This window comes from Chaetodon trifascialis, chromosome 2, assembly GCF_039877785.1.
Source record: "Chaetodon trifascialis isolate fChaTrf1 chromosome 2, fChaTrf1.hap1, whole genome shotgun sequence".
In the NCBI taxonomy this organism is placed as follows: domain Eukaryota; kingdom Metazoa; phylum Chordata; class Actinopteri; order Chaetodontiformes; family Chaetodontidae; genus Chaetodon; species Chaetodon trifascialis.
The window spans coordinates 19274035-19301623 of record NC_092057.1 but is presented as its reverse complement, the minus strand read 5'-3'; the positions used below and the strand labels follow the sequence as shown (position 1 = coordinate 19301623).

General features: G+C 43.8%; 1 protein-coding gene across 2 annotated transcripts in view; it reads right to left on the bottom strand.

The window, feature by feature from the left end:
- Positions 1 to 6017: 6017 nt before the first annotated feature.
- tnrc6c2 (trinucleotide repeat containing adaptor 6C2) overlaps positions 6018 to 27589 on the bottom strand; it is a 48941-nt gene continuing 27369 nt past the window's right edge. For both annotated transcript variants that reach the window (XM_070970937.1, XM_070970946.1), the window contains 18 exons: positions 19699 to 22173; positions 18292 to 18504; positions 17323 to 17489; positions 17135 to 17212; positions 16856 to 16913; positions 16414 to 16556; positions 15991 to 16140; positions 14822 to 14962; positions 14151 to 14270; positions 13799 to 13882; positions 12889 to 13168; positions 12334 to 12498; positions 10829 to 11020; positions 10165 to 10314; positions 8834 to 9049; positions 7975 to 8048; positions 7497 to 7636; positions 6018 to 6831 (listed from right to left, as the gene is read on the bottom strand). In XM_070970937.1, coding sequence (XP_070827038.1) covers positions 6486 to 6831; positions 7497 to 7636; positions 7975 to 8048; positions 8834 to 9049; positions 10165 to 10314; positions 10829 to 11020; positions 12334 to 12498; positions 12889 to 13168; positions 13799 to 13882; positions 14151 to 14270; positions 14822 to 14962; positions 15991 to 16140; positions 16414 to 16556; positions 16856 to 16913; positions 17135 to 17212; positions 17323 to 17489; positions 18292 to 18504; positions 19699 to 22173 — 5192 coding nt within the window. In that variant the 3' untranslated portion in view covers positions 6018 to 6485. The remainder of the gene's footprint in view (positions 6832 to 7496; positions 7637 to 7974; positions 8049 to 8833; positions 9050 to 10164; positions 10315 to 10828; positions 11021 to 12333; positions 12499 to 12888; positions 13169 to 13798; positions 13883 to 14150; positions 14271 to 14821; positions 14963 to 15990; positions 16141 to 16413; positions 16557 to 16855; positions 16914 to 17134; positions 17213 to 17322; positions 17490 to 18291; positions 18505 to 19698; positions 22174 to 27589) is intronic.

The following is a 27589-nucleotide window of genomic DNA, read 5'->3' as shown; positions in this document are numbered from 1 at the left end:
AAACGCCCGCAGTACAGCAGCTGGGTTTGGACTCTTCCCTCCCATTTGTGCATAGATCATGATCCTTTAAAAACCAGCTTTATTCCTCCACTTCAACCTGCCTCTGAAAACCATCCGTCACATGTTCGGAAACCTCTCCACCACTGACAGACAGACAGACAGACAGGAGAGGTGATTTAAAAAGAAACTTCTTGCTCCTGGACGACAGGATGGAAAGTGAAAGAAGTCCAAACGTACAAATGCATTTTCTGTCACTGTCTTTCCGACAATCAAACCGTTGATCGTTGTTTAAGTGTAAAGCAATTTCTACTTAGATTTCACATGTAAAGCACTCCACTTTTTTCAAAGTTGATTCTCAGTCTTATTTGGTAAATATATAACTTGCTACGAGTTTTTTTTGTTGTCGTTTTAAAGAAACAATGGTACTCTCTATGTCCTGTTAAACGTATAACCTTCAGTGCTTGCTTGGAGTTTAATTGTTTTCAGTTGCTTTTTTTTTCCTTTTCACACAAACATTAAACCTAGAAATGATGGAGTTGGTATCTGGAACCCTGGCCTTCCTGAGACAAAATCCACATCTTTTTTTTTTTCCTTTTTCATTTTTTTTGAGTGTGCAAGATAGTGAGCAAACTGCGTCGCTTACAGAGAACAAAAAAATCACAACTCAATAAGTACAGATAGTCTGTCGACACTGAAAGAGAAATCAAAAGTTGAAATATGACACAACACTGATCAATCCCAGAGTTCTTAAAGTAGCATAAATCTTCATTTTGCAAGATTTTCATGTCCATATTTGATGGAAGATGAAATTTGTCTTCTTTTTTTTTTCTTTTTTTTTTTACAACATTCCTGTTATAAATTTCTATCCTATTTCTTGAACTTCAGACAAATGAAATGCTTGTAAACGACAGGTGGCTTTTGCAAAAAAAAAAAAAAAAAAAAAAAAAAATTAAGATAGGCACCTCTGAAATGAGTCTTGTAACAAACTCACCTCCCACACTTTATCCCTTTCCATTACTCCATGAAGTTAACATCGGGATTACTAGTCTGTCTACAGCTATCTATGGCCACAGTTCTTTGTTTTTTCCCCCTTTTTTTGATTTTTTAACTTTTTTTGACTTTTTTTCTTTTTTGATTTTTTTTTTTTGCATTTTTTTTTTCATATAATTGGAACAAAATGGTGCAATACTCAATGATAATCCTTGTTTCGGATTATTCCACAATAAAAGCCACTATAAGGTAGATAAACTTTTTACAGATAGAATGAAAAAAATCCATTAAGTCCTTGAGTAAACATGTACACATGAATTGTCACCATCTCCCCTCCGTACTTAGACTCGTTTATCTACGATTAGCTGAGTGAGGGGTAGAAGACACTCAGTGCAACGTTAGAAGATAATATCAATGTCTATCAGAATAGTTTTTGACAGAACAAAAAAAGATAAAAACAGACACAAAATATAACATACTGAGTGGAACATAACAGCAGGCCGTGTGGCCGGTACACACAGTTTCTGGCGCACACATTCATACAAACATCTGACTTTCAAGCACACGTCTAAGATGACTTGCATTTTTTTTCCAAAGATTTTGTATTTGTAACTTAATGCAATACATTTTCAATATTCTCTAAAAGCCCCGAAGTGTGCCTGTCAGATGGCGAGAACAAAAAAAAAAAAAAAGACTGACTTCACATTACGTTATTGGCGCTCCATGATTCAAGTATTTGAGTTCAATATTTTGTTTCGTTTTGATATGTTTGTGATTTCTTTTAATCGACTGGTTGGGTTGGGCTTTTAGAGAGGCTAATTAACAAACAAATACACACATATGTACAGTACAAACACTTCAAAGTACTGCAATATGTCATCAAAACCAGAACGTGCATATCCAACTCCATAGCAGAAAGACCTAGCTTTCAGTCAATCAAGTATCAGTTTACACCCGACCCGAATTCTTTCCTTCGAATCACTTATTTGCGGGGAAAATACATATTGCTCATTTTCAGTTGTATTAAACCAAGACCTTTCAAAGAAAAATGAAAAGTTTCAGAGGTTACGATCCAAGAAGTCTGAAGAGGTGATACCACACACCATACTCACAGTATACATGTTGTGTGTGTGTGTACATATATATATCTAGGCATGTGTATGTATATATACATACACATGCCTAGATATATATATGTATGTGTGTGTAGTGTATACATATATACTGTTATCTAGAACAGAGCTGTAGAGAGGAGAGCCTCTCGATGCTGGTGCAGCATGGCAAACCCCCTTACTGTCAGGGTTCTCCAGTTAGTACAGGATGCTGGGAGGTCCTCGGCTATTGGGTCTGTCTGAGCTTGGATCAAGGCAGTTACAGAAACAGGCAATAGTGATTTTTGCTTGTGTGCTGCAGGACTGCGAGTCCTGAAAGGTAGCCTTTTCCCGTTTTCTTGTTTATTTTTTTTTTTTAATTTTAAAACTTTTTTTTAAAACGTTTTTAAGACTTTGTACCTCTTGAAATGTGCCCCCTCCCCTCCTGCTGATGCAGAGTGAGGAGAGCGAGGCTGATACAGTGGGCCCAAGCCATCTGGGTCTGTGGAAATGTACAGTTCAGTGGGCCCCGCTTTGAGCAGGACACAAACATAAAAACGAGATAAATACAGCATCCACAAAAAAGGCACCCCGGCCAGCAGTCTACTCCTTTAGATGGTGGTAGTAGAGGCTGATGACCGGAGACGTTTCAGCTAGAAGTGCAGAGCTTTAACATATTATAGATCTTTTTTTTTTCCATTTAGATTTTTTAGCATTTTTAAGATTTTTATGTCAAACTTCATAAAAATGACGTTAAAATGCGATTTCATTTTTGGTTTTAAAAAAATATGTACCCGGGATTACCCATCATCAACTGTGCACTGTAGCAAACTGGAACCCCCAACTGAGTAAAGACTTTCTCCTTAACGTGGGGCGTTCCCCACAAAAGCATTAATAAAAAAACAAAACAAAACAAAAAAAAAAACAAAAACAGAAACAAAAAAAACCCCTCAGTCATTTAAGGGTGTGATGCTGCCGCCCATTTGTTTGATCCCTCCTGTCCCCCGCTGCACCCTCCGCAAAGGTCATCAAAGCTCCTCCAATCAGGGAACAGAAGTGCTCTCTATAAAGATACAGTATGACACAGCAAATTTATATTGGCACATTATGTTGGCATCTTTTACATGCAACAAGGAGCTCTGAAACAGTAACGATAGGCCACCTTTTGAGAAAAGGATCCAATACAAGCCTTTTCCCTTCCAATTCGGATTAAGTTGGAGGCGTAAGGTCTGTACATGGTGTCACGCAGATGGCCTTTTAATTTAAGTTAAAGTTTAAGACTTTGCTCTCACAGTAAGAAGGACAGATACAGAGAGCTGCGTCTCATACTTGGTGTCATCAACTCCCCTACCCTGAGATCAAGCTGGACAGAAGTGTCTTCAGCGCAGAGAGAAAAGGCCGACCGTCGATAAAGTGTTTGGATTTTAGTATGTGACAGTGCTCTGGTGGCTTAGCCTGACTTTACAGAAACGGTGGCCATTCTGAAGTGCTGACAGAAGTGCACGGGGGACAAGTGTTAGGGTTTGCCAAGGTCTGGGAGGAGTGCTCATTCCCAAGTCAGGTTTGGCGTGCTGTAAAGGGCCCCAGCCTCTAGTCTTTTGCATAGAAACAGATAGGAGGGCCTGTTGGTGCCTGGTCAGGGGAGGGCTACTGGGTCTGGTTGAGGTGGAGGAGGAGAGGAGGTCATAGCGTAGCAGCTAGGCGAAGGGCACGGGGGGACAGCCTGCGGGCAGGCGGAGCAGCTTGGAGCGACAAACACCCACACCCCCGTCTGAGACACCCTATTTTTACACATCTCGAGATACTACCTGGAAGTACTACAGAATACTGTCGAACACAAAAGCACGATCAGTTTAAAAACAAACAGACAATCAATAACGCTCTGTAGTATTGATCCACGTTTTGCATTCAATACACAGGATGAACATACAGAGGCACCTCTGACCAAAGTGTTTCTGCATATGAACAGTGAAGGGCTAGTTCAGCAGCCAGTATTTTGTAGACCACTGCATGTAGACAAAAATAACAACAGAACACACTGGAAAAAAATAAAGTCAAATGATCCTCTCAAAAAATAAAAAGCACACTGGCAAAAATTCCAGAAATATGACTATTACATCTTCCAGCTAAAGTGATCTTTGTGTCAAAGAACTGAGAGATGGGAGAGAGGGTGGGAACGACAGCAGGGTCGAGCGGTGGCTGACCCCCCTCACCCCTCCACCCCGCCCCACTGAAGATGCCGTGTGTGGCAGAGAGCCGTGATTGGCCGGTCTTGGAGGAGCTGCTTTTTTTTTTTTTTTTTTTTTTTCTTGCGAGAATGAGGGAGGGTCAAGTGGAGCCCAGGAGGAAGTGCTGCGCTGTGGGGGCTGCCGCTTGACATCCAGAGGACCACAGCAGAGAGGCACTCGGCGGACGCTCCCTCTCCCCACCAGACTCGGACTGACTGGCCAGGGCGCGTCAGAGGCCGCTGGCGTTGCGAGTCTAGTGCCTCCGAATAGGACAAGGCTAAACATTTGGAGAAACAGTGATATTCACTTTGATATTGTTCAAAGGAGGAAAAAAAAAATCATAGACTGCAGTTTTTTTCCCCCGAAATTGTACATTTCAGTTTTGTTTCCCTTCATCCTTCTAGCAGAGGAACAACGCCAGACACATTTCCAAGGAACAGATATAGTACATAAGAGAGCAGAATAGGTTTTTTTTGTTGTTGTTTTCAATGTTTTTGCTGCTCCTTTTTTTGATTTATTGGATTGCAGTTGAAACGATTTGCTCTTCATAAGTGCTATGATAAAACCCTTTGAATTTATAAAAGTCTTAGTCTTTTCTGTTTGTACAGTACCAAACGCAAGGAACACTCGTAGGTCTACTGCATTAGGAGAAACCCCTCTTATTTGGTATTGTGCCAGATACCCAGAACCACCCAATCCCACTGTGGATTCAGTCTCTGTTGGGTGTGGCTGTGGCGTGCAGAGAGGAAGTGTGCATTATTGTGTACCCGAGTGTCACTCTTCAGTACAGTTTGCTGCATGCACGGTTCATCAGCAGCTGCTTCTTCCTCTTTGCAGAGTTTTCCCAACAGTTTCAGGGGGATTTGGCGGCCTGGAGGGAATCCAAGTTTTGAAAAGGGGTTCGGTTTTTGAAGTTCCAAAGTCTTTTGCTGCAATCAGCAACAATCAAAAAAAGAAAAGGAGTCAACAAAACAAAAAGAAATGTGAAACCAGCTCCGATGGACATAGACTATGGACGGAAGAAAGGTCTATGGTGTATATTGCACAATGTAACTGTCACATGAAGGAGAAATTGTGGTCTTTTTTTTCCTCCGAAAAACTGGCTGACCATACAGATCTCCGGGCTTCATAACAAATCGGATAATAGAAAATTCAACAAAGCACCAGTAAGCGACTGGGTTTCCGAGTTGAAGGTGACCAGAAGGACCTGGGCTCGCAGACGTCAATGATTAGGTGCCACTGGACATACACAGACATGAGACTCGTAGCCGAGTTGAAAAATAATCTTCTCTCAGCTTATATGTTGTGATAGATATCAAAAAAATGTGCTTGGGTCTAAACAAACAAAAGAGAGAACATTTAAGAGCTGTGTCGATCCCTTTGAGAAGACAAATTAAAATACTTAAGCTGATGATTGGTAGGGCCAGTCACCCGGCCAGGCCTTCTTACTGCCCAGTGACAGAGTTGGTCACCAGTCATGTCCTGTACCACTTACTGGCTCAGAGGGTGAAACTGTGCAAGATTTCAGCTATTTCTTCAGTTACAAAACAAACGAAAAACAAAAAAAAGGCGGCTTGGGAAGGACCTGGGCCAGAGAGCACTTAAGGCTAATATTAGTGCTGAGAAACAAACATTAACATAACTAGTAAAGGTCTTTGAACCACATCATTGGCCATGGACATGCTGGGAATGGTTGTTTTAAGTCTTATTTTGGGCTGATTTTTTTTTTTCTTTTGAAGGGAAAAGGAAAGTCTCAGATGGCAGCTTTGATTGCTTCTCCTAAAAACACTTCACACAGAATGTCATGTATACTCATGGAAAAACTAAAAACACTTAAAAGGTTTCTTTGTGTTGTGTCTCGTTTCAGTTTGTTGTTATATGATGCATTTCAAAAATACCCCAAAAGGTAAACCAAACGCAAAAAAAGGACAAAAACAAAACAGAAGGGCTGGAGTCTGCAGTCTGTGTGGTTGGGACCCCGGCCTTCTGATTCACAATTCACAGTTCCTAACAGTTCAAACTGATACTGATTATCGCCACATGATTTGCTTGTGTTTTGCTCCTGTTTTTTTTTTTTTTTTTTGTATTTTGTTTCCATCCATCCTCCACCGATGGCTTACATGACATGGTGGTGGTGGGTGGGTGGGTTGGTTGGTTGGTGTGTTGTGGCATCATCCTACATGGACTCCCCACTCAGCAGATCTCCAGGCAGCAGGGTGTTAATGGGCGTGGGGCTTCCGATCACGCGGGTGTCTTCTCCGCTCGGCGGTCCCCACAGGCTGGAGTACTGGGGCACCCCGCCCCACAGCAGGTCCCCTCCGCTGGCCTTGCCTCCACCGCCACCGCTGCTCCACTGGCCAATAGAGTGGGACTGCGCTGCCCCCATCCGGTTTTGATTGGTTCCCGGGTTGGCCTGCCAGCTAGTGGTGTTTGCCCCAAGCGACTGGCCTTGTGCAAAGAAGTGGTTCACCTCCTCCTCGCCAGCAAACTCCGCCAGGATGGTGGTGTTTCCAAGCACACACCTTACATAGGACAAACAGGAGAAATTATTGGTCTGACCATGATAATATAACCACAAATAAGGAACCAATACTTTTCATGGGAATGTGTTCTGTTGTTGTGTAAAAGCAGAACAGCATGCACCTGACACACTTCTTAAGCAAACGGCACCACTTTCTTTCCTTTGCAGCGTGATCGTGCTATTTTACTTTTTGTCCACTGCCATAACCACATTTTGTGCTGCTGCTGATGAAAACTGGGTCATGCACTTTGCATGTTGTTTCCATGACAACCAGCTGCAGTGGCTGCCATTTTGTGCAAAACAAAAATATGGACACATGTAAAACACAGCCAGTGTGCCCCAGACAGGCTCTACACTGGTGTTTACAGTTTACAGTTCAGATGACTGCAACATGACTCCTCCTCCTCCTCCTCCTCCTCCTCCTCCTCCTCCACATGACTGCCCAGATACAAAAATAACATTGTCTGCGTTCATCCAAAAAGCTGAACTCTGAACACCAATATGAAACTGAGAACACTGGATTTCCCCAAGGGTTCCCCATTTTCATTCTCTAAAATCAGTGCTCGACTTCAATATAAAAAAAGGAGTGGAAGCAGAGAAAAAAAGGGCAACTATTTCCTTAATGTCGACATGTTAAGCCCCCTTTGGCTGATGTGCGAGGCTTACATGTGCAGAGACTTCTGAGCCTTCGCGGCCTCGTCCTTGGAGCTGTAGCGCACCACAGCGTTCCCCTGGGTCAGGTTGAGGTGGAATGTGATCAGGGGGCCGTGCTGCATGCACAGGGTCCGCAGAGTCGAGCCATCAATCTGGAGCACAACGGAAAACACAAGGGCATGAAATTGCAGTTACAACTAATATCTGAGTCCACTCATCTATATTACACCAGATTTTCAGTGACCGTTTGTTTCCCTTACTCACTGTCCAAGTTTGTTTTGTCCATTACTGCTATCTATTATTTTTTGTATTGTTTTTTTCATTTGACTTTAATTTTCTCCACTCTGCAAATACATTAATAAAACACAAGTGTTTTACATCACACTTAGTAAAAATCCAATTAAACGTGCAGAAAAATGTGTTGATTTTCTTTTTTTCTTTCTTTTCTTTTTTTTTTTTTTTTAAAGAAGTAGCAGCACAGAGGACATACTTGTGGGGTGAGATTCCTCAGCACGAGCCAGCTGCTCGTCCTGTTGGAGCTGTCAGTACTCCAGGTGGTTCCCTCTGTAACAGAAATGTGAAGCATTAAGTGATTTATTGGAGAAATAGTAATAGTGCTGCAGAGGTTTTCCTTTCATGTTACACTCATATGACCCAATGTAATTAAAAGAAAGTTGGTCCAGTGTGCAAACATTAAGACAAAGGGAGTATGTGATAGATGAAAGGTAACTGTTCAAAATATAATTTCCTGTTAAACCATTTGTGTCAAACTTCTGTCAGGGCTCGTTGGCTCTGGGCTGAAGGTTTGAAGAGACTTTAACTCTTGAAAAAACAGGAAATCCTGAAACCCTAAACCAACTGCTACCCATTTTCAAACACGATTCTCATCTGCATGACTAAAAGCAGTCGTTCTTCCTCAATATGCATGAATCTAGACGTGTCATGTCCAAACAAGGTCACATGTGATCTTTAAAGGATGCCTCATGCAGAGCCGGTAAACCTCAAGACATCAGTTTAGCTGGGTGCGTTCCCTCAGCCTTTGTATTGCGAGCTGTGAGTGCAGGGTCGTAGCTGTGAACTCGGCCACACCTATGCTTCTTCAGTCACCTCTGTGTCTGCTGGGCGTTCTCCTTTGATATTACGCTTTGAAGAGCAACTGGAGGTTGGTTGAAAAGTCACACAGAATGTCTTGTATACTTACGGAAAAACTAAAAACACTCAAAAGGTTTCTTTGTATTGTGTCTCATTTCAGTGGTGCAGGAGTTTGTGCCTGATAGATTCAAGTCAGCTTCATGAGGCGCGTCCAGTAGAAATAAAATGACGACACTGTGGCTTAGAGAAGTGCTCACCAGAGGAGTAGGAGCCGCTCCAACCTTGGGCCAGGCCCAGCGAGTTACCGCCCCAGGTGGAGGAGGGCTTGTTGTTGGTGAGGCCTGGCGGGGGCCGGGAAGGGGCTGTGGTGCTGCGTGGCCCCTGAGGGACTTTCCACAGCTCATGGGACAGAGAGGCTTGGCTCTGGGAGATGGGCCCTGGGGACCAGGTGGACTTCATGTCGGACAGTTTACCTTTAGAGAGAGGATGGGGAGACAGAGGGCCGAGTGAAAATCAGTTAACAGACAAAGACGTAACATTACAACAAAGTTGAATAAAGCTTCACAACAAGGAATTTATGTTCTATAACTTCACTGAGACTTAATATAGTTAAATTCCCATTTAAAAAATGCAAATAAAGTTGCATATTTGGACTGAAAAATGTGCATCTGACTGAAATCCTTCTGCTGTTAAAGTGATCAGTAATGATCCAAACGAATGTTAAAACAGACACAAAAACTTGCTGAAGGCCAAGTAAAAACTGTGTCTGCCAAACACTCAAAGTTTATTTTTCATTTTAGAGAAACACTGTTCTGGACTTATGAGGGATCTGTTGTCCTTACAACTTTTTCTAAATGCAAAAAGTAGAAAAATGGTGTCTAGAAACTATGTAATGTAAGAATCACATCACAAAAACCTGAATTCTTCGTGAATCTCTATTTTGAACACACACACAGGCACACAGGCACACGGGGTGTGTACTGATGTCATGAGCAGCTGAGGTGAAGCTTGTTTTTTTCTGGGTTGGGTCAAAGCGGCACAGATGGTTGAAGGTCACATAAAGGTGAGGTTACTGTCTTAGTAACGGTGAAGGTCTTGTTTAAAAGCACTGAGGGAGCAAGTTAAGGCGTGGCTTGAGGTAAGAGGTAAAGACATGACAACAGGTCAGGCTAAGGTTGGGTGAGGTGTAGGATAAGTGGGAGCCTAAAAAGTGTTGCATAAGGGCTCTCATTTGGATGAGGAGAGGTTTAACGGGTCCACACATGGAGGAGAAGACACGATGGATGTACCTGAGCTGTCTCCATCAGAGGACGACAGACTGAAAGAGCTAGAGTAGCCACTGACTGGCCAGTCACTGCTGGTTGGAAGCATAGAGCCATTCTGAAGTGGAGGAGCTGGGGAAGTGGCTATATTGTCATAGAGGTAACAGTGTCGTGATCAGAGATGGAGAGGAAAAAAAAACAAGCTCATGGAGCAGCTGGCAGAAGTTTTTATGGATTTACATGTGATTCACTTTACAAAGCACGATTTTGGTTTCGGGTCACTGATTGTCTGAAGTTGATATGTGTGGCCTTGCCTCTGTGCGTACCTCCATTTCTGTCCCGCAGCAGGTATCGATTGACGTCGTGGATGTTGGTGTTGATGGTGGGACCGCTGGGGACGCTGCCAGGGGTCATGTTGGGGTCATTCTCGGGGTCGATGTTCTGAAGGCCCTTCCACGGCACACCTGGGCAGAACTCTGAGGGAGCAAGATAAAGTGCTTAATGAAAGGATGGTTCTTTTTAACAACAGGGGGGCACCTCATGACTTCCTCATAGTTTAAACACTTAACATAAGTCTTCAAATCACAGCATTCATCATAATTCATCTTAGACTGGTGAACAATTAAAATCTAAAAACTCCACGTAGAAGTGTAGTTGACCGGGGGCTGTTTTCACTGAGGACACGTTGAAGTATCACAGTAGGAAAAGCACAGGCATAAATAACATATCTGATATCTGAAATCCATTTAGCTGCATCAGCTTCAGGGCCCCATTCTTCTCAGTTCTGACCACAACAGAAATAATTCTCCAAGTGTTGGAAGAGGTGCTAGCACTAAAACTAACACCGAAGAAAAAACAACAACAGGAAAGGATCCAAAGCTGGAAAAATGGGCTCAGACCTCACTAGGCAGCATGAGCGAAAAGACCCCTGTGTGTTGATTGAGGATGTGCAGAGGCTTCAGCGGTTATTTATTTGCTTCTTGTCCTCACCTGGGGGCCAGTTAATGTTGGTTCCATTGGAGATCTTTTCATTGGGGCTCTTGCCCTGGCCCCAGCTGTCCGGGGGCACCAGGGGGCTAGTGGGGGACTCAGAGCTGGACATTAGATTGTAAGGGCTGTATGAGTCCTCCAGCTGGGGGGGCTTCCCAGGGGGGCCCAGGGTAGAGGCAGCAGATATGGCACCTAGTACACCCAGACAAACAGGAGAATAAACAGGAATCAGTTTTACTTTGTAATGAGGACAAAATACATGAAATCATTGTAAAGTTGGGAAACAATATACAGCTTTTCTTTTTGCACAGGTTATTCATTTTGTTTGTCAGACTCAATCTTGTTCATCATAAGCTTTAGTAGTTCAGTATCAATACTGTTAATACTGATTGAAGGCCTTTTCAGAATAACACACTGGTGCGACGTCTATACTCAAGTTTATCTACTGGGTGTCTTCTAAGGACATCAACACATCTTTCACAGTTCAGGGGAGGGAAGTGAATGACACAAAGTGTTTTTGGCTGATGAGATTCTTATCTGAGCATCAGTTGAGGACAGAATGGGTGTGCGTGTGTGTATGTGTGGGATATCTCACATTAACGGGGAAAATGTAGGAGTCGACAAGTTAGCATCAGTTATCTTGTTCCTCATCACAAAACAATATACAACCCAAATGTTCTCTGGAAAGTAGATAACGTTATTCATGAATATGCATTGGTGGAGGTGCCACATACACACATACATAAACGTACATATATCTATAATGCCTTTTCTCTTGAAACTACATTTTAAAAAAGCAGATCGTATGGAATTGAATGCTGAACATTTCCATGTTCCCACGCTAAAAAAAAAAGTGGTGGTGCTGTCATTATTTGGGTGAGGAGAGGTTTAGCAGGTTGTGCACCTTAGCTATCGCTGAACGTCAAACTGAAACAGAAAGAGCAGCGTCTGTCTGACCCGTCACATGATTGGGAGGTTTTCTGACACCTCAGGATGAGTGTTTTTGCGGCTGTGAATGAGCTTGCAGTCAGAATGTGTCAGAAAACACACAAAAGATGCAAAAACGCTGACAAGTGACAACAAGCTAGTGTCAGTTGCTCAGTTTCTTATCTATAAAAAAAAGTCCAAGAGGCTCAAATGTGTGAGGGTGGCTGGCTGAGATTAGCGATTTCAATCATGTTTACAGCACTTGAGAAAGTCCCTGCTATTTTCCAGTTACCCACGCACTTGAACCATCCCAAATGCACTTTCAAATATCTCGAACAATCACACACACTCATCCATCTCTCCTGTACAGAGTGACAATTTTCTCAGAATTAATAGTTATAGTTATAGTTATAGCTGCTAATGTACAATATGTTAGCTGCTTCGTGGAACTTTACAATACAACAAATGAGCAGGGGGGCTGCACAGAATCTGTATAACGTGCATTTATTTAAGATGGCATGGGAGTTTATTTATATGATCACTTGAAGGCTGCATGCATGCATTTTTCTTCCACATACCATGCTTATTGAGGTTGTTCTCCATGTTTGAGGAGTTGCCAGAGAGGCTGTCCATGGAGTTGGAGTGTGTCCACTGGGACAGGCGGGATTGGGGCTGAGGGGGCTCCTTCAGGGACAGACCCCCAACCTCCATGCAGTTTACATTCATGTTTGGATTCAGTCCAGCTGCACACACATTAAAAAAAAAAATATATATATGTTTGAATTTATGCATAACATGCAAGCAAGTCAGAGCAGTTTTTAATCCATGAACAAAATCTAGTAGAAACAGCTCAAAACAAAGCAGGAATAATCCACTAATGCTAAGATGAAAATGCGAATCTGAACTTTGTGAAGAAAGAAACCTTGTGGACAGTGTTTTTGGCTGGGCACATTCGTTAGCGTTAGTTAACAAAATGAATGATTATTGAGATTATTATGAATAGTCGGTGGCCACACCGTATGGTATGACTACAGATTACACTGCAGGGTTGCTACCTCAATTGCTACTCTCAACAAACCAGCTACATTTTGTCAGGTTCCCACTGTTTGATGTTGTCCCCAGGCCACACTCACAGAGAGGGTAGGTGCTGTAGGCGTTGGGTGAAGACGGTGGCTCTTTGGTGTGCAGTGTGTCGGCGAGGCCCGTAGCCTGGCGTGGGCCTGTGAAGGGGTCCAGGGTTGATTTGCCGGAGCCAGGGCCTCCAGCGGGGCCACCGGGAGGATGCAGACCAGCGGAGGAGGAAGAGGAGGAGGGATGAGAGGGAAGTTGCTGCTGCTTCATCAGCAGCGCCTGGTACAGCTGACGCTGGTGCTGCTGGATCTGCTGCTGCATGTTGGTGATTGTACGTGCAACCTGGAGGAGATGAGAAGCAGTGTCACAACAAAGCATCATAACAAGAAGTTCTGGGCAGTGAGGGGGAGGAAAACAAGATTACAGAGAGATTATGCGCTGGCAAAAGAAAGATGGATGGAAATATAAGGAAAAGATAGAGAAAGAAAGAGGGAGGAGGAAGAGAGAACAATTGAGGTTGAGAGGATGGAGAGGATGAAGACAGATGAAGCTGGGTTGTGAATAGAAGAAGCAAAAACAGAAAAGTGAGGTGGAAGGAGAGGTGGTATGGAAAGATAAGATTGTTGGAGAAAAATGGTGGGAGAAACAAGCACTTGATCACAAAAGTATCCCCTCTTTCAACAGGCCTTCTCTTGTGGCAGACTGCTGATATCTGTCTAACCAAAAAAGGAGAACAAAGTATTTTTTTTTCCTTTTTCACAATAAGAGAAAGACTGGTTGGGTCATGCTCAACGAGAAGTAATCCGTTCCCATGCAGATGTCTTCAAGTTTGAGCAGCTCGTCATGTGATTGTATTTTGTTGAGAAAAAATGAAGTTGTGAGTCGGTGCTCACATGGACCACACACGTATAAAAGGAATGACCGCTTTGATCACACTTTTTGTGAGTGCAATGATGCATTTTGTTGACTCACTTGCTGCTCTTGTTGTCTAATGGGGCCGGAAACATTGCGTTGCGCCTGCATCATCTGCTGCTGGATTTGTAAACGCTGGTACGCCTAAATGAAGGGAACCAAAAGTAAAATTCAAGGATAAGAAAAACAACGGAGGGAATGAATCTTTTGTTAGTTTTAACCCATTTTAGCTCTTATTTTTTCATTTAATTGACAGTCAATATCAGAAATCAAATTAAAAACTTACATGTAGACATGAAAAAAGTCAGACATGTTTTGATTTCATCTCCATTTAGATTAGATCTTCTAAAAAACACACCCTCAAGTACACGCTGCACTACAAATAAAGATGGAAAGAGGGACTCTGACTCACCATTTGCAGTTGCTGAAGTTGGTACAAGAGAGTCATTTGTTGAGGGTTTATTGGTGAGGTTAAAAGTGCAGGATTCAGACCAATGTTTTTTGCTGCAAACTGCAAGAGCTGTGCTTGGACCTGGGGGGGAAGGGAAGAGCGGGGAGGCAGGAAGGAGAGATGACAAGTTAGTCATTGCAAATCACAACAACTATACAAGAACAGCTTCCGGCAAGGTAAAGCTAGTCACAACCACACACGTGCAAGCACGAGGAGAGGAGACGAAGGGTCTGCCAGAGGAGTGTTGCGAAGGGAAGAGCAAAGTGCGGTTCCCAGAAACCACATACACACCACATACATAGGATGTGCTGATTTACTTGTGTGTGGATTCTGGTCTTACGTTTGTAAGAGTAAAAAAAGAAAAGTTGAGAATAATTCTCGTAAGTAATCAAAGTCTGTGTTATTATTACAAGTCATTCATTTCTTCAAAGAATATTTTAATATTCCTGTGATGCAGCATAAATAGATTACAGCCACATTCACAAAGTCAGGTGACAGATTTTTAAGAGAATATTTACAAATCTGGGCATCAAATCATGTTCCAGTCTGCCAGCCAACTGTACCTGGTCCTGTGTGTTAAGCTCTACATTACACATCTGATGTGCACATCATTATGTGTGTGTATAATCTACCTGAGGGGAGAGAAACTGAGGCACTTGAGCACGTAGACTAGGCTGGGAGGAGCTGAGAGGTGGCACTGGTGGCTGAGGAGGCGGCTGCTGCATGGCCCGGGTTTGTGCTGCTCCACTACTGCCAAACATTCCACTGGGTATCTATGCAGGAGCACAAAATGCAAAATGACATTTCTTCAAAACCTTCACATTATTCAAATGACTGAAGTCATTTCCTTATTGAAGAGCAGAGCCGCTGAATTGGGATAGAAATGTGTGTCGTCCTCACCACTTCAGAAAACGTTTACAGAACATCTCAAGCAAGCCGGCAAAGAACTGAGCATTCAACTGTCAATTTGATGGGTTCGTTCAGCACACGAATGAGTGCACTTGAATTGGATGAAAAAGAAAACTTAAAGTGCACTCGAAAGCCTAGCATGGTTCGATAATATTCCCAGCGCACGTGGCAATGTCTAAAAACATCTTTCAAAAGCATCTACTCTCAAGGTCGAACTTCCAAGTGCACCTTGTGCACCAAAAATATCCTGAAGGCCGACTAAGAGCAGCTCGTTGTTAGAACATGAAATTGTGACCATTCTGCTTTTATCAAATGGCCCAAAACAATTAGCCTGTACAATTCATCCATATTTCCGATTGCGTATGGTCGAAGAGGTCTTTCTATTGGGTGCAAAAACAAAACAAAAAAGACCCGATTTGAGTTCCTTCATTTAAGCTTCAAGGACATACTACAGTTTTTCTGGGCCATGGCTGCCTCTGGGGGAGGTATTTGATAGAGCATAACTATCTGATTTCAATGGCCACTTCAGGCAAGGTCATACACGCATAAGTGAGCAAAGGAAAAGTAGAAATAGAAAGATTTTGGAGAGGGAGCTGGTTGAGTGGTGCATGCAAAAGAAATTCAATTTATCGGATGTTATCATCACCGCATCATATACACTTAAATCCTGAATGAATTTAAATTAAAAATTAAATTAAATCTTACAAATTTGTGTGACAAACGCTTGCTGATCAAATCCTTACATTTTTCTGTCTTAAACTGTGGAGCACAAGTGACATGTATCAAACTCACACAATTTATTCTCTTATCATTAAAACAGAGCAAAATAAAATGAGCACTGCACAAGCGTTTTGCTGTAATACATTACTGTAATGTGTGCACAGTGTGTTACCTGCTGTCTGTTGTTCAAGTTTTGCATGGCCAGCCCCGGGTTGCCCTGTCCCAGACCCTGCCCAGGAAGGCTACTGTTGGCCAGGGGGAGCTTCAGGCTGGGGGAAGGCAGAAACGGTGATGGGGGGGCATCGTCTGACAGAACACCATCCTGGACCAGAGCAAAACAAGTTGTTGATAGAGAAAAGGAAAAGACAAAAGCATTCAGCACTACATTACCAACATGGACGACACCGACAACGTCATAATGATCCTTCAAACTTTCTTTCTAGCATGCACCAAAATAGCATCAATGTAAGTCCAGACCAAAGTCCAAGTAAAGGCAAAAGTATCAATGTGCATTTCTCTTCTTTTTTTAACTACGCTCATCATTTCCAGCAGATGTTAGGAAAAGGCCTGATGGTTTGTCAGTTTAACATCTTACCTTGTCAAGAAAGGTGCTGCGGTCAGAGGGGTCTTTGGAGAGCGCAGAGGGCCGACACACCATGGGCTTGTTCATGCCGTTGCTGTAATCAGACATGCTCATGCCCCGCTTGTCCAGGTCCGTCTTCTTCTCCAAAAGGGCGCCTGGGAGCGGAAAGGAGGACAGTAGATTAACATAAAGTCTAGACAGGGAAACATACTATAACATGCAATCAAATGATCATCTGGAGTATTTTAAAATGTCTTTTTTCTTGTCTAAACATCAATATGCATGGTGATACTTGACAGCAAGCAAAATACAGCATTCACTCAAATTAAGTGCTAAACTTCCACAAAAGTAAACCAGTTGTACATTTGTGTTGTCGTATTCAGTAAAAGTCATATTAGCATTTTTAAAACGCTCACAGAAACACGCACTCTACACAAATATATTGTGGACTTACTCATGGCCTGGTCAAGGTTCATGTTGTTGCTCTTCAGAGCCTCCTCAGCAGGGTCTCTCTGTAACACATGAAAACATGAGCCTGTCACTGACATGATATGATTGTGTAGATCATCATGTGACTCTACACTGAAAAGGAGAAGATTCTGTATTTATGCAAATTTTAGAAGTTTAAAGACTGACATGTTTGTGGTCTCGTTGGGTAAAAAACTTGAAAGACAGATCTGCCTAAAAGAAAGCGGCAGTTTGACAACTTCTCACTAAATGTCTTGCCACATACCGGAAAGCCCATGTCTGTGAGCTGCTTGATGAGACGGCTCATGATCCAAGTCTCATCTGGCTTGTTGCCAATCTTCCCCTGACACCACAGAATGAAAAATATAAAATCATTGTTTTTCAAGTGACAATAAATCCAACAATTAACATCTGCCATTTTACTTATGACAAGAGTCCGGTGTGTTCTCTGACCTTGCTTGGGCCCTTCTTGGGTCCATTGCCCCAGGAATTGCAAGAAGAGCTGCTCTCCTGTGAGGTGGGGCTGTTCCACATGTCCCCATCCTCTGTGTCCCATTGGCCAGTTGACATGCCCATCTCCTCTCCTCCATTTCCCCAGCTATCTTGCATAGGTTTGGGGCCTGAAAAAGGGATAAAGTAACAATAATGAAAGAAGTAAGACAAAAATAACAATAACAAGTTTGTTTCTTATCTGTTACAGTGTTACATTGACAATTTGCAAGTGATTTCAAGGGGCCAGCAGGTAGTTTTCAATCTGACCACTTGGTGCCACTGTTGCCATTTGACATGCTGCATTTTCTCCCTATTGCTTCCCCTACCATTTCCAGCAGTTCAAACCAACAGCACAAATACCCAAGACCTACTGAGGCGAGCAATTGCTTAAATCCCATTAACACTGCAGTAGCACCAACAAAAACCTTTAGAACTGACGTAAATGGTACAGAGGTGTGAAGAAATGTCCTGTTTTTCTTCTCTTGTGGTAGTGCAGTAGTGCACACATCCTGGGAGTTACCATCAACTCCCAGTCTTGTACAGAAGGTGTGGTACCACTGGACCCAACCCAAATCCCAAATGCCTTATTTATCAAGGTGACAATTATGCTGACAGGCTGAAGCAGAAAAGCTAATTCCCAATTACCCAAATAATTACCCAAATGTCACACAATCTGAACTATAAATCCAAGACTCTGGTGCACATAACAATGCGTGTGTGTGTGTGTGTGTGTGTGTGTGTGTGTGTGTGTGTGTGTGTGTGTGTGGACTTTGCGCTGTGTCACAGTTTGCTATGGAGGTACAGCAGCCACAAAGGATGTGTGAGTTTGATCACATAAATGGTACTGATCATAGTCCTCCACCTTAGTACATGCTAATTTCTGACGACTGACATTGTGTACTGCAAATATTACACATGGGTGGGTCTTACCTGGCTTGCAAGGTGCAGAACCTGGGGGTCCATTGGCTCTGCCATAGGGTCCAGAGGGCTCGTGCCCACCGTGCCCACTGTCTCCCCATCCTCCTACTCCTCCTGGGGGCTTGCCCCAGGCGGAGGTGCCATTGTCTACAGTTGATGTTGGAGCTGCTGGCTCTCCCCAAGCAGGCTCTGACTTGGGTTGAACACTGGGAAGCTCTCCCCAACCTGGAAGAAAGAAGCAAAGCCAAAAAATGGCAAAATGAGTTTCACTGCAGTAATACCTTCATTCACTGGCAATTTTGACTTTTAACTTGCAGTTACACATTATTCTTATTAAGTCCTTGCTTAAGTACTATACAGTGGAATAATGCTCGTTAGTAGTAAAAATTTGCACTTAAGGCACGTCTTAAAACACATTGTCTTCAAGGGAGCCTTGAAATGTGCGTTATATTCATGCACTCTGTACTGCTTTTAACTACCGAAAATTCATACTGCTTTTTTCTTAGTCTTTTCAAGCCCTCATGATGTACTGTAGCAACATGTTAGTAAGAGAGCCTAACTGTAAGTTTGTCAGCCGTGTTGTCTATATATAGAGGACTTTCGCGTCAGCCTCCTCCTGACCAGCTCAGGCTGCCTTGTCAGGTGGTGTATGTGTGTGCACGTGCGTGTGTTTGTGAAGAGGTGTGCAGGAGGAGGCACTAATGAAATCAGCAACTCAGGCCAGCCAGTGCTTTGGTAGAGATGGGTTGTTGGGTATAACTGTGTGCAGCACAATTGCATCTTAAGATGGTCAGGATGCTGTTTGGTAGGTGCAATGCAACTAGGAAACAGCAGGGGGCAATGGCCTCATTCACAAGCAAAAGGAGAGGAGAATGTTGGCATTAAGGCTGTGCCATGTCTATATGCACGGTCTTTGTCTGCGCAAATCCTTATTTGAACTACCTGCACCACTAACTTAAGCTTACTGTACAGAGTCTTAATTATGTGTGTGTGACCATTAAGAGTCCCTCAATACCTCCAAGACTCTAGTTAATAATAACCGTGAGAGAATTCTTTTAAGGAATAATCTTTGCGAGGAACAACCATTGTTGCCAACAATGGTTGTTATTAGTAATTCAGTCACTTCATATGTCAATAAGTGTAAACAACTCTATTTAAGCTTTGTCTATCTTCAAACTTCATTCAGCTCATTATCAAGGCTGACTCTAGAGCTTAATACAATTAAACCTTGGATCGCTGAAACATCATTTTTTAGAAAATCTGCTATTTACATACATAGTGCATTTTTTTTGCATTGCTTATAAGTGACTGACATCTTTTTCAGCATTTTCAGAATATCAAATATTACTTTAAAGGTAAAGTAAAAATGTAAGGTAAAAAATTTAGGTTTTAAAAACAACAACACAGCCATTCAATTACCTGGGTTGGCGAGGGGGGGTCTACCCTGGGGGCCTGCACCTGGATGTGAGGCACCACTGTTGGGTGACCCATTGTTGTTTCCATGCTGTTGCAGGTGAGTTGGGGGTTGGCCATGATGAGGATGGTGGTGCATGTGGTGAGCATGATGATGATTGTTGTTGCCAGGGCCGACAGAGTGATTGTTGTTGTTATTGTTGGCGATAATCACTCCACCATTCTTACTGGGAGGTGGGCCACTGTTGCTTGGGTTATTATTGGGATTGTTGCGATCCCACATGTTGACAGTCTTGTTGTAGGTGGTGGGATCACCCCAGGTGGATGTTCCGTCATCAATCTCCATCTTCCTGCGGATGGAGGGAGGAGAGGGCTCTTCCCAGCCAGTGGGCTCCATGCCCTGGTCCTGTTTGCTGCCATTGCTCCAGCTACATGTGTTCTGCTTCACAGAACCTGGACCACCCCATGAACCAATGCTGCCACCTCCTCCACTGCCAGTGCTGCTACTGCTGCTTTCCTGGGGCTTCGATGAGCCCCAGCCTCCCTGCACTGGGCCATTGGAACGCGCAGTCTCCCCCCAGCTGCTATTACTCACAGTAGGAGCAGGCTTACTCCAGCCTCCTCCTCTATTTCCTCCTCTGGGGCTTTCCTTCCATCCACCATTTCCTCCATTCCCTCCTTCTCCTTCCCACATGCTACTGGAGGATCCACTGTTTTTGACTTCTGCTTCTCCCCAGTCCCCTGTGCTGGAGCCGTTGGAGCCCCCATTACTGTTGCCCCAACCATGAGAGCTTTTGGGGCCCTCTCCCCAGCTAGTAGGCTGACTTTTTGTCATGCCGTCATCCCAACTGGATGTCTTGTCCTCAGAACCCCAGGATGGTGTGCCTCCATTTCTAGGACCACTGCTAGGCAAAGGGTCTCCCCAGCCACTAGTAGTGCCATTTGGGGCTTTGCTGAGTGACTGTGGAGGGTCCCGCCATCCTGATCCGGTCTGGATTGGCTGAGGTGGAGGGGCTCCCCAGCCAGAGGATGACGATCCTTCACTGTCACCTTTTCCTCCAGACCCAGGTCTCTGAGTAGGGCCAATGTTTGAGTTGATGGCACCTCCATTAGTGGATGAGGGTCCACCATTAGAGCTGGAACCTCTTAAGGTGTCTGAGCTGCTGTCGCTCTTCCCATCATCAGAGTTGGATTCTTCCATCTCCCATACAGTGTGCTGTCGGATGGGGGTCTGTCCCCAACCAGTGTTACTCAGCACCCTAGGGTCCAGGTCCTGCCGGGGTAGTATAGGGGAAAAATCCATGCTGGAAGACCTGTCTCTGTGGTGGGATCGACCTTCACTGCTGTCCCCACTACCCTCACTTGCTGGGGCTGTTCCAGGCTGCTGGCCCCATGAGCTAAGTTGCTGCTCTTGGCCTGAACCAGAGCTACCAGCATCTACTGAGTCCCAGCCTTTAGATGCATCTCCGCCTCCAGAGGATTTCCCCCAGTCACCCCAGCCACCACTTCCACTACTCCCACCACCACTGCCTTGGCGGCCCCAGGCAGAAAGACCTCCAGAGGGAGTTGAGTCCCAGCCTGAGTCCTTGGGAGAGTCAGCTGCCTTGGTTTCTCCACTTCCCCATACAGAGCTGCCTGTTGTGTCCCCATTGAGCTGGGATGATTCAGTGGGTGATTGGCCTCCCCACCCAGTTAACCCATGGATAGGGCTCATAGGCTCCTGAGCTTGCTGCTGTTGCTTAGTGTGGTTTGGTCCATCAGTGTTAAGGTTAGCAGGTTCCATATTGAAGGACAAGCTTGTGTTGGTTGAAGGGCGCTGTTGATCATTTTCGTTTGCACTTATCATGCCAACCCAACCTCCCCCACCATTATCTGCACCTCCAAGGCTCCCATTTCCCATGTTTCCATTTCCATTAATACCTGGTGGGAGGGATGGGGAGTTTGACACTCCATTTGGGCCAATACTACCACCTCCTCCACCCTCATGGCCCAGAACAGGCCAGGCTGATGGGTTGGCATTGGGATTGAGGTTCAAGTTAAAATTGGGAGAGCCCCAGTTATTGGGTGCTCCTACACGACCACCATTTATACCATCTTGTTTTCCATCTGAACCCCAGCCTCTATTACCAGCTAATGTGTTGGCTGACCCAGATCCTGTCATCATGTTATTATTAGCTTTCAGAGAGGGGTAGTGGGCCTGCTGGCCTGCGGCACCTGTGGCCATACTCAGAAAACTACTACTACTGGTGGTAGTGACAGCACTTGTGTCTTGGTTAGAGATAGCTGAGCCCAAGGGGCATTCTGGTGCTGCAGGGTGGCTGGGGTCACAACTGCGGCTGATGGAGGGCCAAGCTTCTGTGTCACTTCTGTCAATAATCACTTTGTCCCAGCTGTTGGCACTGGAGGGGCTGTCAACTGGCAAAGAGGCTCCCCAATGAGAGGTCTCATACTGGTCAACAGGGCCACTCTGGAGGGATATGTCTGAAGAGAAAAAGGGAGGGAGTGTGGGGAGAGAGGTTGAAACAAAGGAGAAGAGAGGAATACAACACAGGGTGTTTGAGGAGATGAGTAAGTCAGAGAGAAACAAGAGGATTTGAGAGGCAGAAAATGCAGAAATGCAATGAATAAAGAAGATATGGAGTAACAGAGGTAAAAGGTAAAGAAAGAGAAAACAGAAAAGGGAGGGAAGGGAGGTGGGGTGGGGTGGGGACAGAAAAAATACATTAGGTTAGACTCAGGAACATCATGTAGTACAGCCCCCATTAGTCCTCTGGACCCATTTTATATTCTTGGTTGGTTAATGCTAGCTATCAGAATTGGCAGGATGAGATGGGCACACACTTGCACGTTCCACAATCCAACACATAATCAGGATGTACAGTCAAGCGTGCTACATGTCATATCAGCTATGGCATATCCATATATCCTTGCCCTGGTGCAGTCAGCCAAACAGAAAAAGGGAGATGGAGCCCTTGCTTTTTTCCCATTTACTCATCCTTCTTTCCTTCTCTCATTCTCCTCACTTTTCACTCAACTTCCTTTTTAACTTCGCTTTCCAACTCATTTCCTCTTACCTCGCCGTCTTATTTTGCACCTCTCTTCCTCCTCACGCTGTATCTGCTCTTATCTATTATACATCCCCACTTTCTCTCTCTGTCCACGTCTCCTCTCTCACTTTCTGCCCCCGCCTCTTTCCTCACCCTTTAATTTCTCCCTCTCTCCCCTCTGCTCTCCTCTAACACCCAGCAGTGAGAGGCCCATCTGTCTCCATCGTGGCTTCGCTGGCTGGGGCTGTGAAGGGAAGCCCAAGTGGAACGCCGCTCATTTATTGGAATGAAACCAGGATGGCTTCTCATCCATCACTCCCTACGCTCCGCCAGGCTTACTCCTCCTCCAACTGCACCACCCTAAGAAACCACAAAACACTTCCTCCAAGTGTGTGTCTGCTGGCTTCTCACTACCGGCATATACATAATACTGCATGCGTATGCATGCCTGTTTTTATCACAATCTGGGAACGAAGGATAGCATGTAAATCTTGTCCTAGTACTGACAGGCCCTTTAAACATGGTCTAAACATTCAGTACCACACTTTCAGACAGAGAGCATTTCCAACAATTCTCTTATCAACATGGCATCGCACACAGGCAATTTCATTAGGCACAAATGCATCCCATCAGAGAGGGAACTAATAATAGACTGATTCAATGCTGTAAAGGGGTAATCAATCAGTGGGAGGCAGCTAATCAATGATCTTATTAATGCTCGTGGGTGAGAGCAGGGAGGCTATCGATCCAGCATGCAAACATCCTAACTGTTAGGCCAGCCTCATGTAATGGGCTAAAAACCAATGAGAACAGCTCTGACTCTCACCAGCACACAGGCCAACCAGCCATATGAGGGGAGAATTTAATCCAGTAACTCTTGGAGGAGAAAGAAAAAGTAATGTATATTATGAAACAGCCAAAATGTGTACATGAAAGCTGGATATTCATCTGACTGGGTGTTTTCAAACATTCAGTAAAAGTGGTTGTTTCAGTGGTATAAAGTAAATCAGTGGTAAATATGTTCTTGCATACACAGTAATATGTATTTTTATGCAAACATCACATTCTTCCTTAAAATACACAATCTCAATAGATTTTTAACATGATTGCAACAATTTATGATGAAATAAGTGCAATGGCAGATCATATACGACACAGGCAGTCCTTTTGAACCGACAATAATACATTTCTGGCTAACCTCCTGAAACAACTGCAGTAAGCATGGCACACTAACCTTCATTTGTAAGAACCCAAGCTGTGTTTGTAAAATATTTGCCTTCTTTGGTAATTAAGCTGTTTTACCTTCTATTACTCTGCCATTAGTTTCCATCAGATTGTTGCAGTGATTTCCATAATAGCTATAAGTTATCAATCATGAGATAAAGACCACTGGTCAAAACAATCCAGTCAGATGAGGGAGAAGTCCATTTTTTTGAGGTGTGCAGACACACACACACACACACACACACACACACACACACACACACACACACACACACACACACACACACACACACACACACACACACACACACACACACACACACACACACACACACACACACTGACAGATATGTGGCTTTAAGATACTGCGCCACATGCCACACAGTGGCTGCGAATGCAATTTTCGCCTGAACACACTTATCTCCACTCCCCAGGCAGCCTTATCGCACAGGGTCGTCAGATTGATGGCACACATACACACACCACAACTACTCTGCAGTCAGTTTGCAATCAGTTTAACACTGAAACAAAAAAAAAAAAAACAAAGAAAAAAAACCCTACTGAAACATCACAGCAAAAGCGTTCCAGTGATCCCTCACAACTGCTGTAACAGTAGCAATTATTTTTCTGGAGAAAAGTTCCAAGATGTCCAAGCTTAAAAAACAGGCTGACTGTGAACCTTCAAAAAGAAAGCCAAGGCCTCATCTCAGTTAGCATGACAAATGTTCAAGATAACAGAATGGATACAAAAAGTATTCAGGTAGAAACTGCCTGATGCCCCAAAGACAGTAAGCTAATATAGCACTGAGAAATTACATTCAAGAGATTTAGAACTTTGACTCCAGTATGTGTGTGTCACTGCACATTGAAGGACAAAATTCACTGACTTTGATTTTTGTTGACAGAAAATGTTTAGTGAATGGTGCAGATATCACAATAACTGAACTACGGTATTCACTGACAAACTGATCAAAGAGGCTCCAATAGTCTGATTATTTCCTCTTTGGTGTTGACATGGGGAGAAACTCTTGTTGTGATTACACAATATCCTGTCTCTATATTTATCTTAGTTAAAATTTTTTTAAATGCATCTAAGTCTAGGTGTTTTGCATCAAATATCACTGCTTGCAACACTGAATGAGGTTTGAATTCCACATCAATTGTGTGTATAAAGTGTCTATTTCACAAAAGGCTTGTTTGACACTATTTCACATCTATTGATTTGGCACATGCCTGCTTGCCACCCAGTCAAATTGTAAAGAAAAGAATGAAACAAAACCCCAAACAGTTGGTCTTTTCAGTTATCACGACAAGTTCTCAGTGGCTTGTAGGTGTTTTGTTTTCAAAACGCAGAGAAAGACGCATGACAGCATCATTAAAAGCCACTGATGCTATTCTCTTTCTGGTGTGTCCCAGCTCTGTCAGTGCTAGCATTCTGAGCACAGAGGAGTGCCATTTTATCAGATTTGAAACATAGCCAAGAAGCTAAGAGGCTGCAGCCTCAGGAAAATTTTGTTCGGTCAACCCCTCACCCACCCAGTGTCTCTCTCTCTCTGTCTCTCTTTGTCTCAGTCTCATCTGCACATTTAGTTTCCTAAACAGCTTAAAATAGGTTACATGATCAGTTAATCAAAGTCTGGAAAGCAGCCATATTTTTATCACCCCTGCAACACACACACACAATAAACAAACCAAAAAAAAAAAAAAAAACTCCACATAAAACACAACAGAAAGAAAAGGGAGTGTGTGTTGCATGTGGTGGACAATAAGGGGTCAGTCAGGGGGAGAGAGCAAGAGAAAGAGAGTGGAAAAATACCTGAGGAGAGGTGCACCAGCACCACTCTCAGAGAGTGCCTGCAAAGATCTGTGCAAGGATGGGGAACAGCAGACATCCTCTTACCATGTCTGCGGCAAGCTACCTGGTCCAACACAAATTCACAGCATCAATACACTGCGGCTACTGGCTAACTTAGTCGTGTCTTGGAGCGAGAGCATGGGCAGTGTGTGCAATGTAAATAGCAAACATAGCTATCTGCCTCAACAACAAAGAAAACATTTTTGAGCTTCACAAAAAAGAGCATCCATTGCAGGACTGTTGCATTGGACTGCAATATACTGTACAGGTGCTAATATGATTGGGTCTATGTACATGTGTGCCCAAATGCAAACCAGCCTCTGTTTTCCTTTCACCTCAACATGCTGCGATTGTTCTCCTTTCAAATCCCTCCCCAGACATTCCAACAGAAAGGTCTTGGTGATTCTTGGCAAAGCAGTGATCTGGCAAGGGGGGGGGGAGCAAGCTGAACATGAAAAACAAAGAAAAGGGGCCAATTATTTCCATCCACCATTTGCAATCATCTGTCAGTAATGTGGTGCTTTCATTCTGGTTGCAATTAGGAGGGCAGTCTCTGATTATGCTTTGTGAATAAAAAGGGTCAAAAATAAAAACTGAAAGGACCCTCTGTGGTTCCTGATGCTTCCGACAGGGAGCACGGCCACCTTTTTTGTATGAATGTACGTGCAAGTCCATGCGTGCAAGATGCAGGCTTGCTCTCTAAATAGAACTTGGACTACAGCTAAGTAATAATTTCCTAATGATGAGCACAGCAGCAGTGCTTGTGCTGAAAACAAAGTGCCATGAAACAACAGCAACAACAGAGTAAAGCTGTGATGCCAGTTTGCCAAAGATGAAGCCGAAAAAGCAAGAAATGAACCTCTGATAATTAGACGAGCTGCCATGATAGAAATGGGCAGGTAGCCAAGAAATAAATGCCTCCCCTCCCCTCCCCTTTGAGATGAGAGGCTGGGTGACAGAGAGAGAGAGAGAGAGAGAGAGAGAGAGAGAGAGAGAGAGAGAGAGAGAGAGAGAGAGAGAGAGAGAGAGAGAGGGTGGCAGGGAGAGATGGAGGAAAGTCTGGGGGGGATGGGGTTGGCACTTGCAATGTCAAGGGTAAAGAAAGGGAGATGGTGAGAGCGAAATCATGACCAGAATAGGAGAGATGGTGTGGTGACATAACACCAGAACCAGAGCAGGAGGGGACGTTTAGTAGTCTTTTGTCCTCAAATAGACCCTCTCCATCTCTCTTTGAGGGGTGCTTCACACACACTCGGATCAAAGACGGCATGTACTTGTTTTTCCGGAAGCAGGGAGGAAAAAGAAAGACTGAGGGAATGGTCACAGGAGGGTTTAAAAAGCTCATCATTCATGTCTGTTTACCTCTGCTGAGAGAAGAGAGAAAATAGGAGAGCGAGACCATGGTGACTTCTCTGGTTTCACTGACAGAGGCTGGATTAATGAAGCCACTAGGGGGTTCTCTCACTTGTGTGCTTATGTGTGTGTCACAGCCTGAACACATGGGGCAATCTATATTTATCTCTCTGGCTTCATTAGAACCAAGCAGTCTTGCAATTATTTGATGATTTTAAAAAATTACCATTATCTAAGTGGTAGTTATTTTTTTTTTTTTTACATCTTAATGGTACCGTATTTGAAGAAGGGCACATGCATTTGCATGAGATGGTCGATAATTGGTTAAGCTTTTTTAAAAGACGACCCCATATTTTAAACATTATAGTTTCTGCCTTACTCTGCAGGAGGTTTTTAAACTAAAATATACATTTAACTA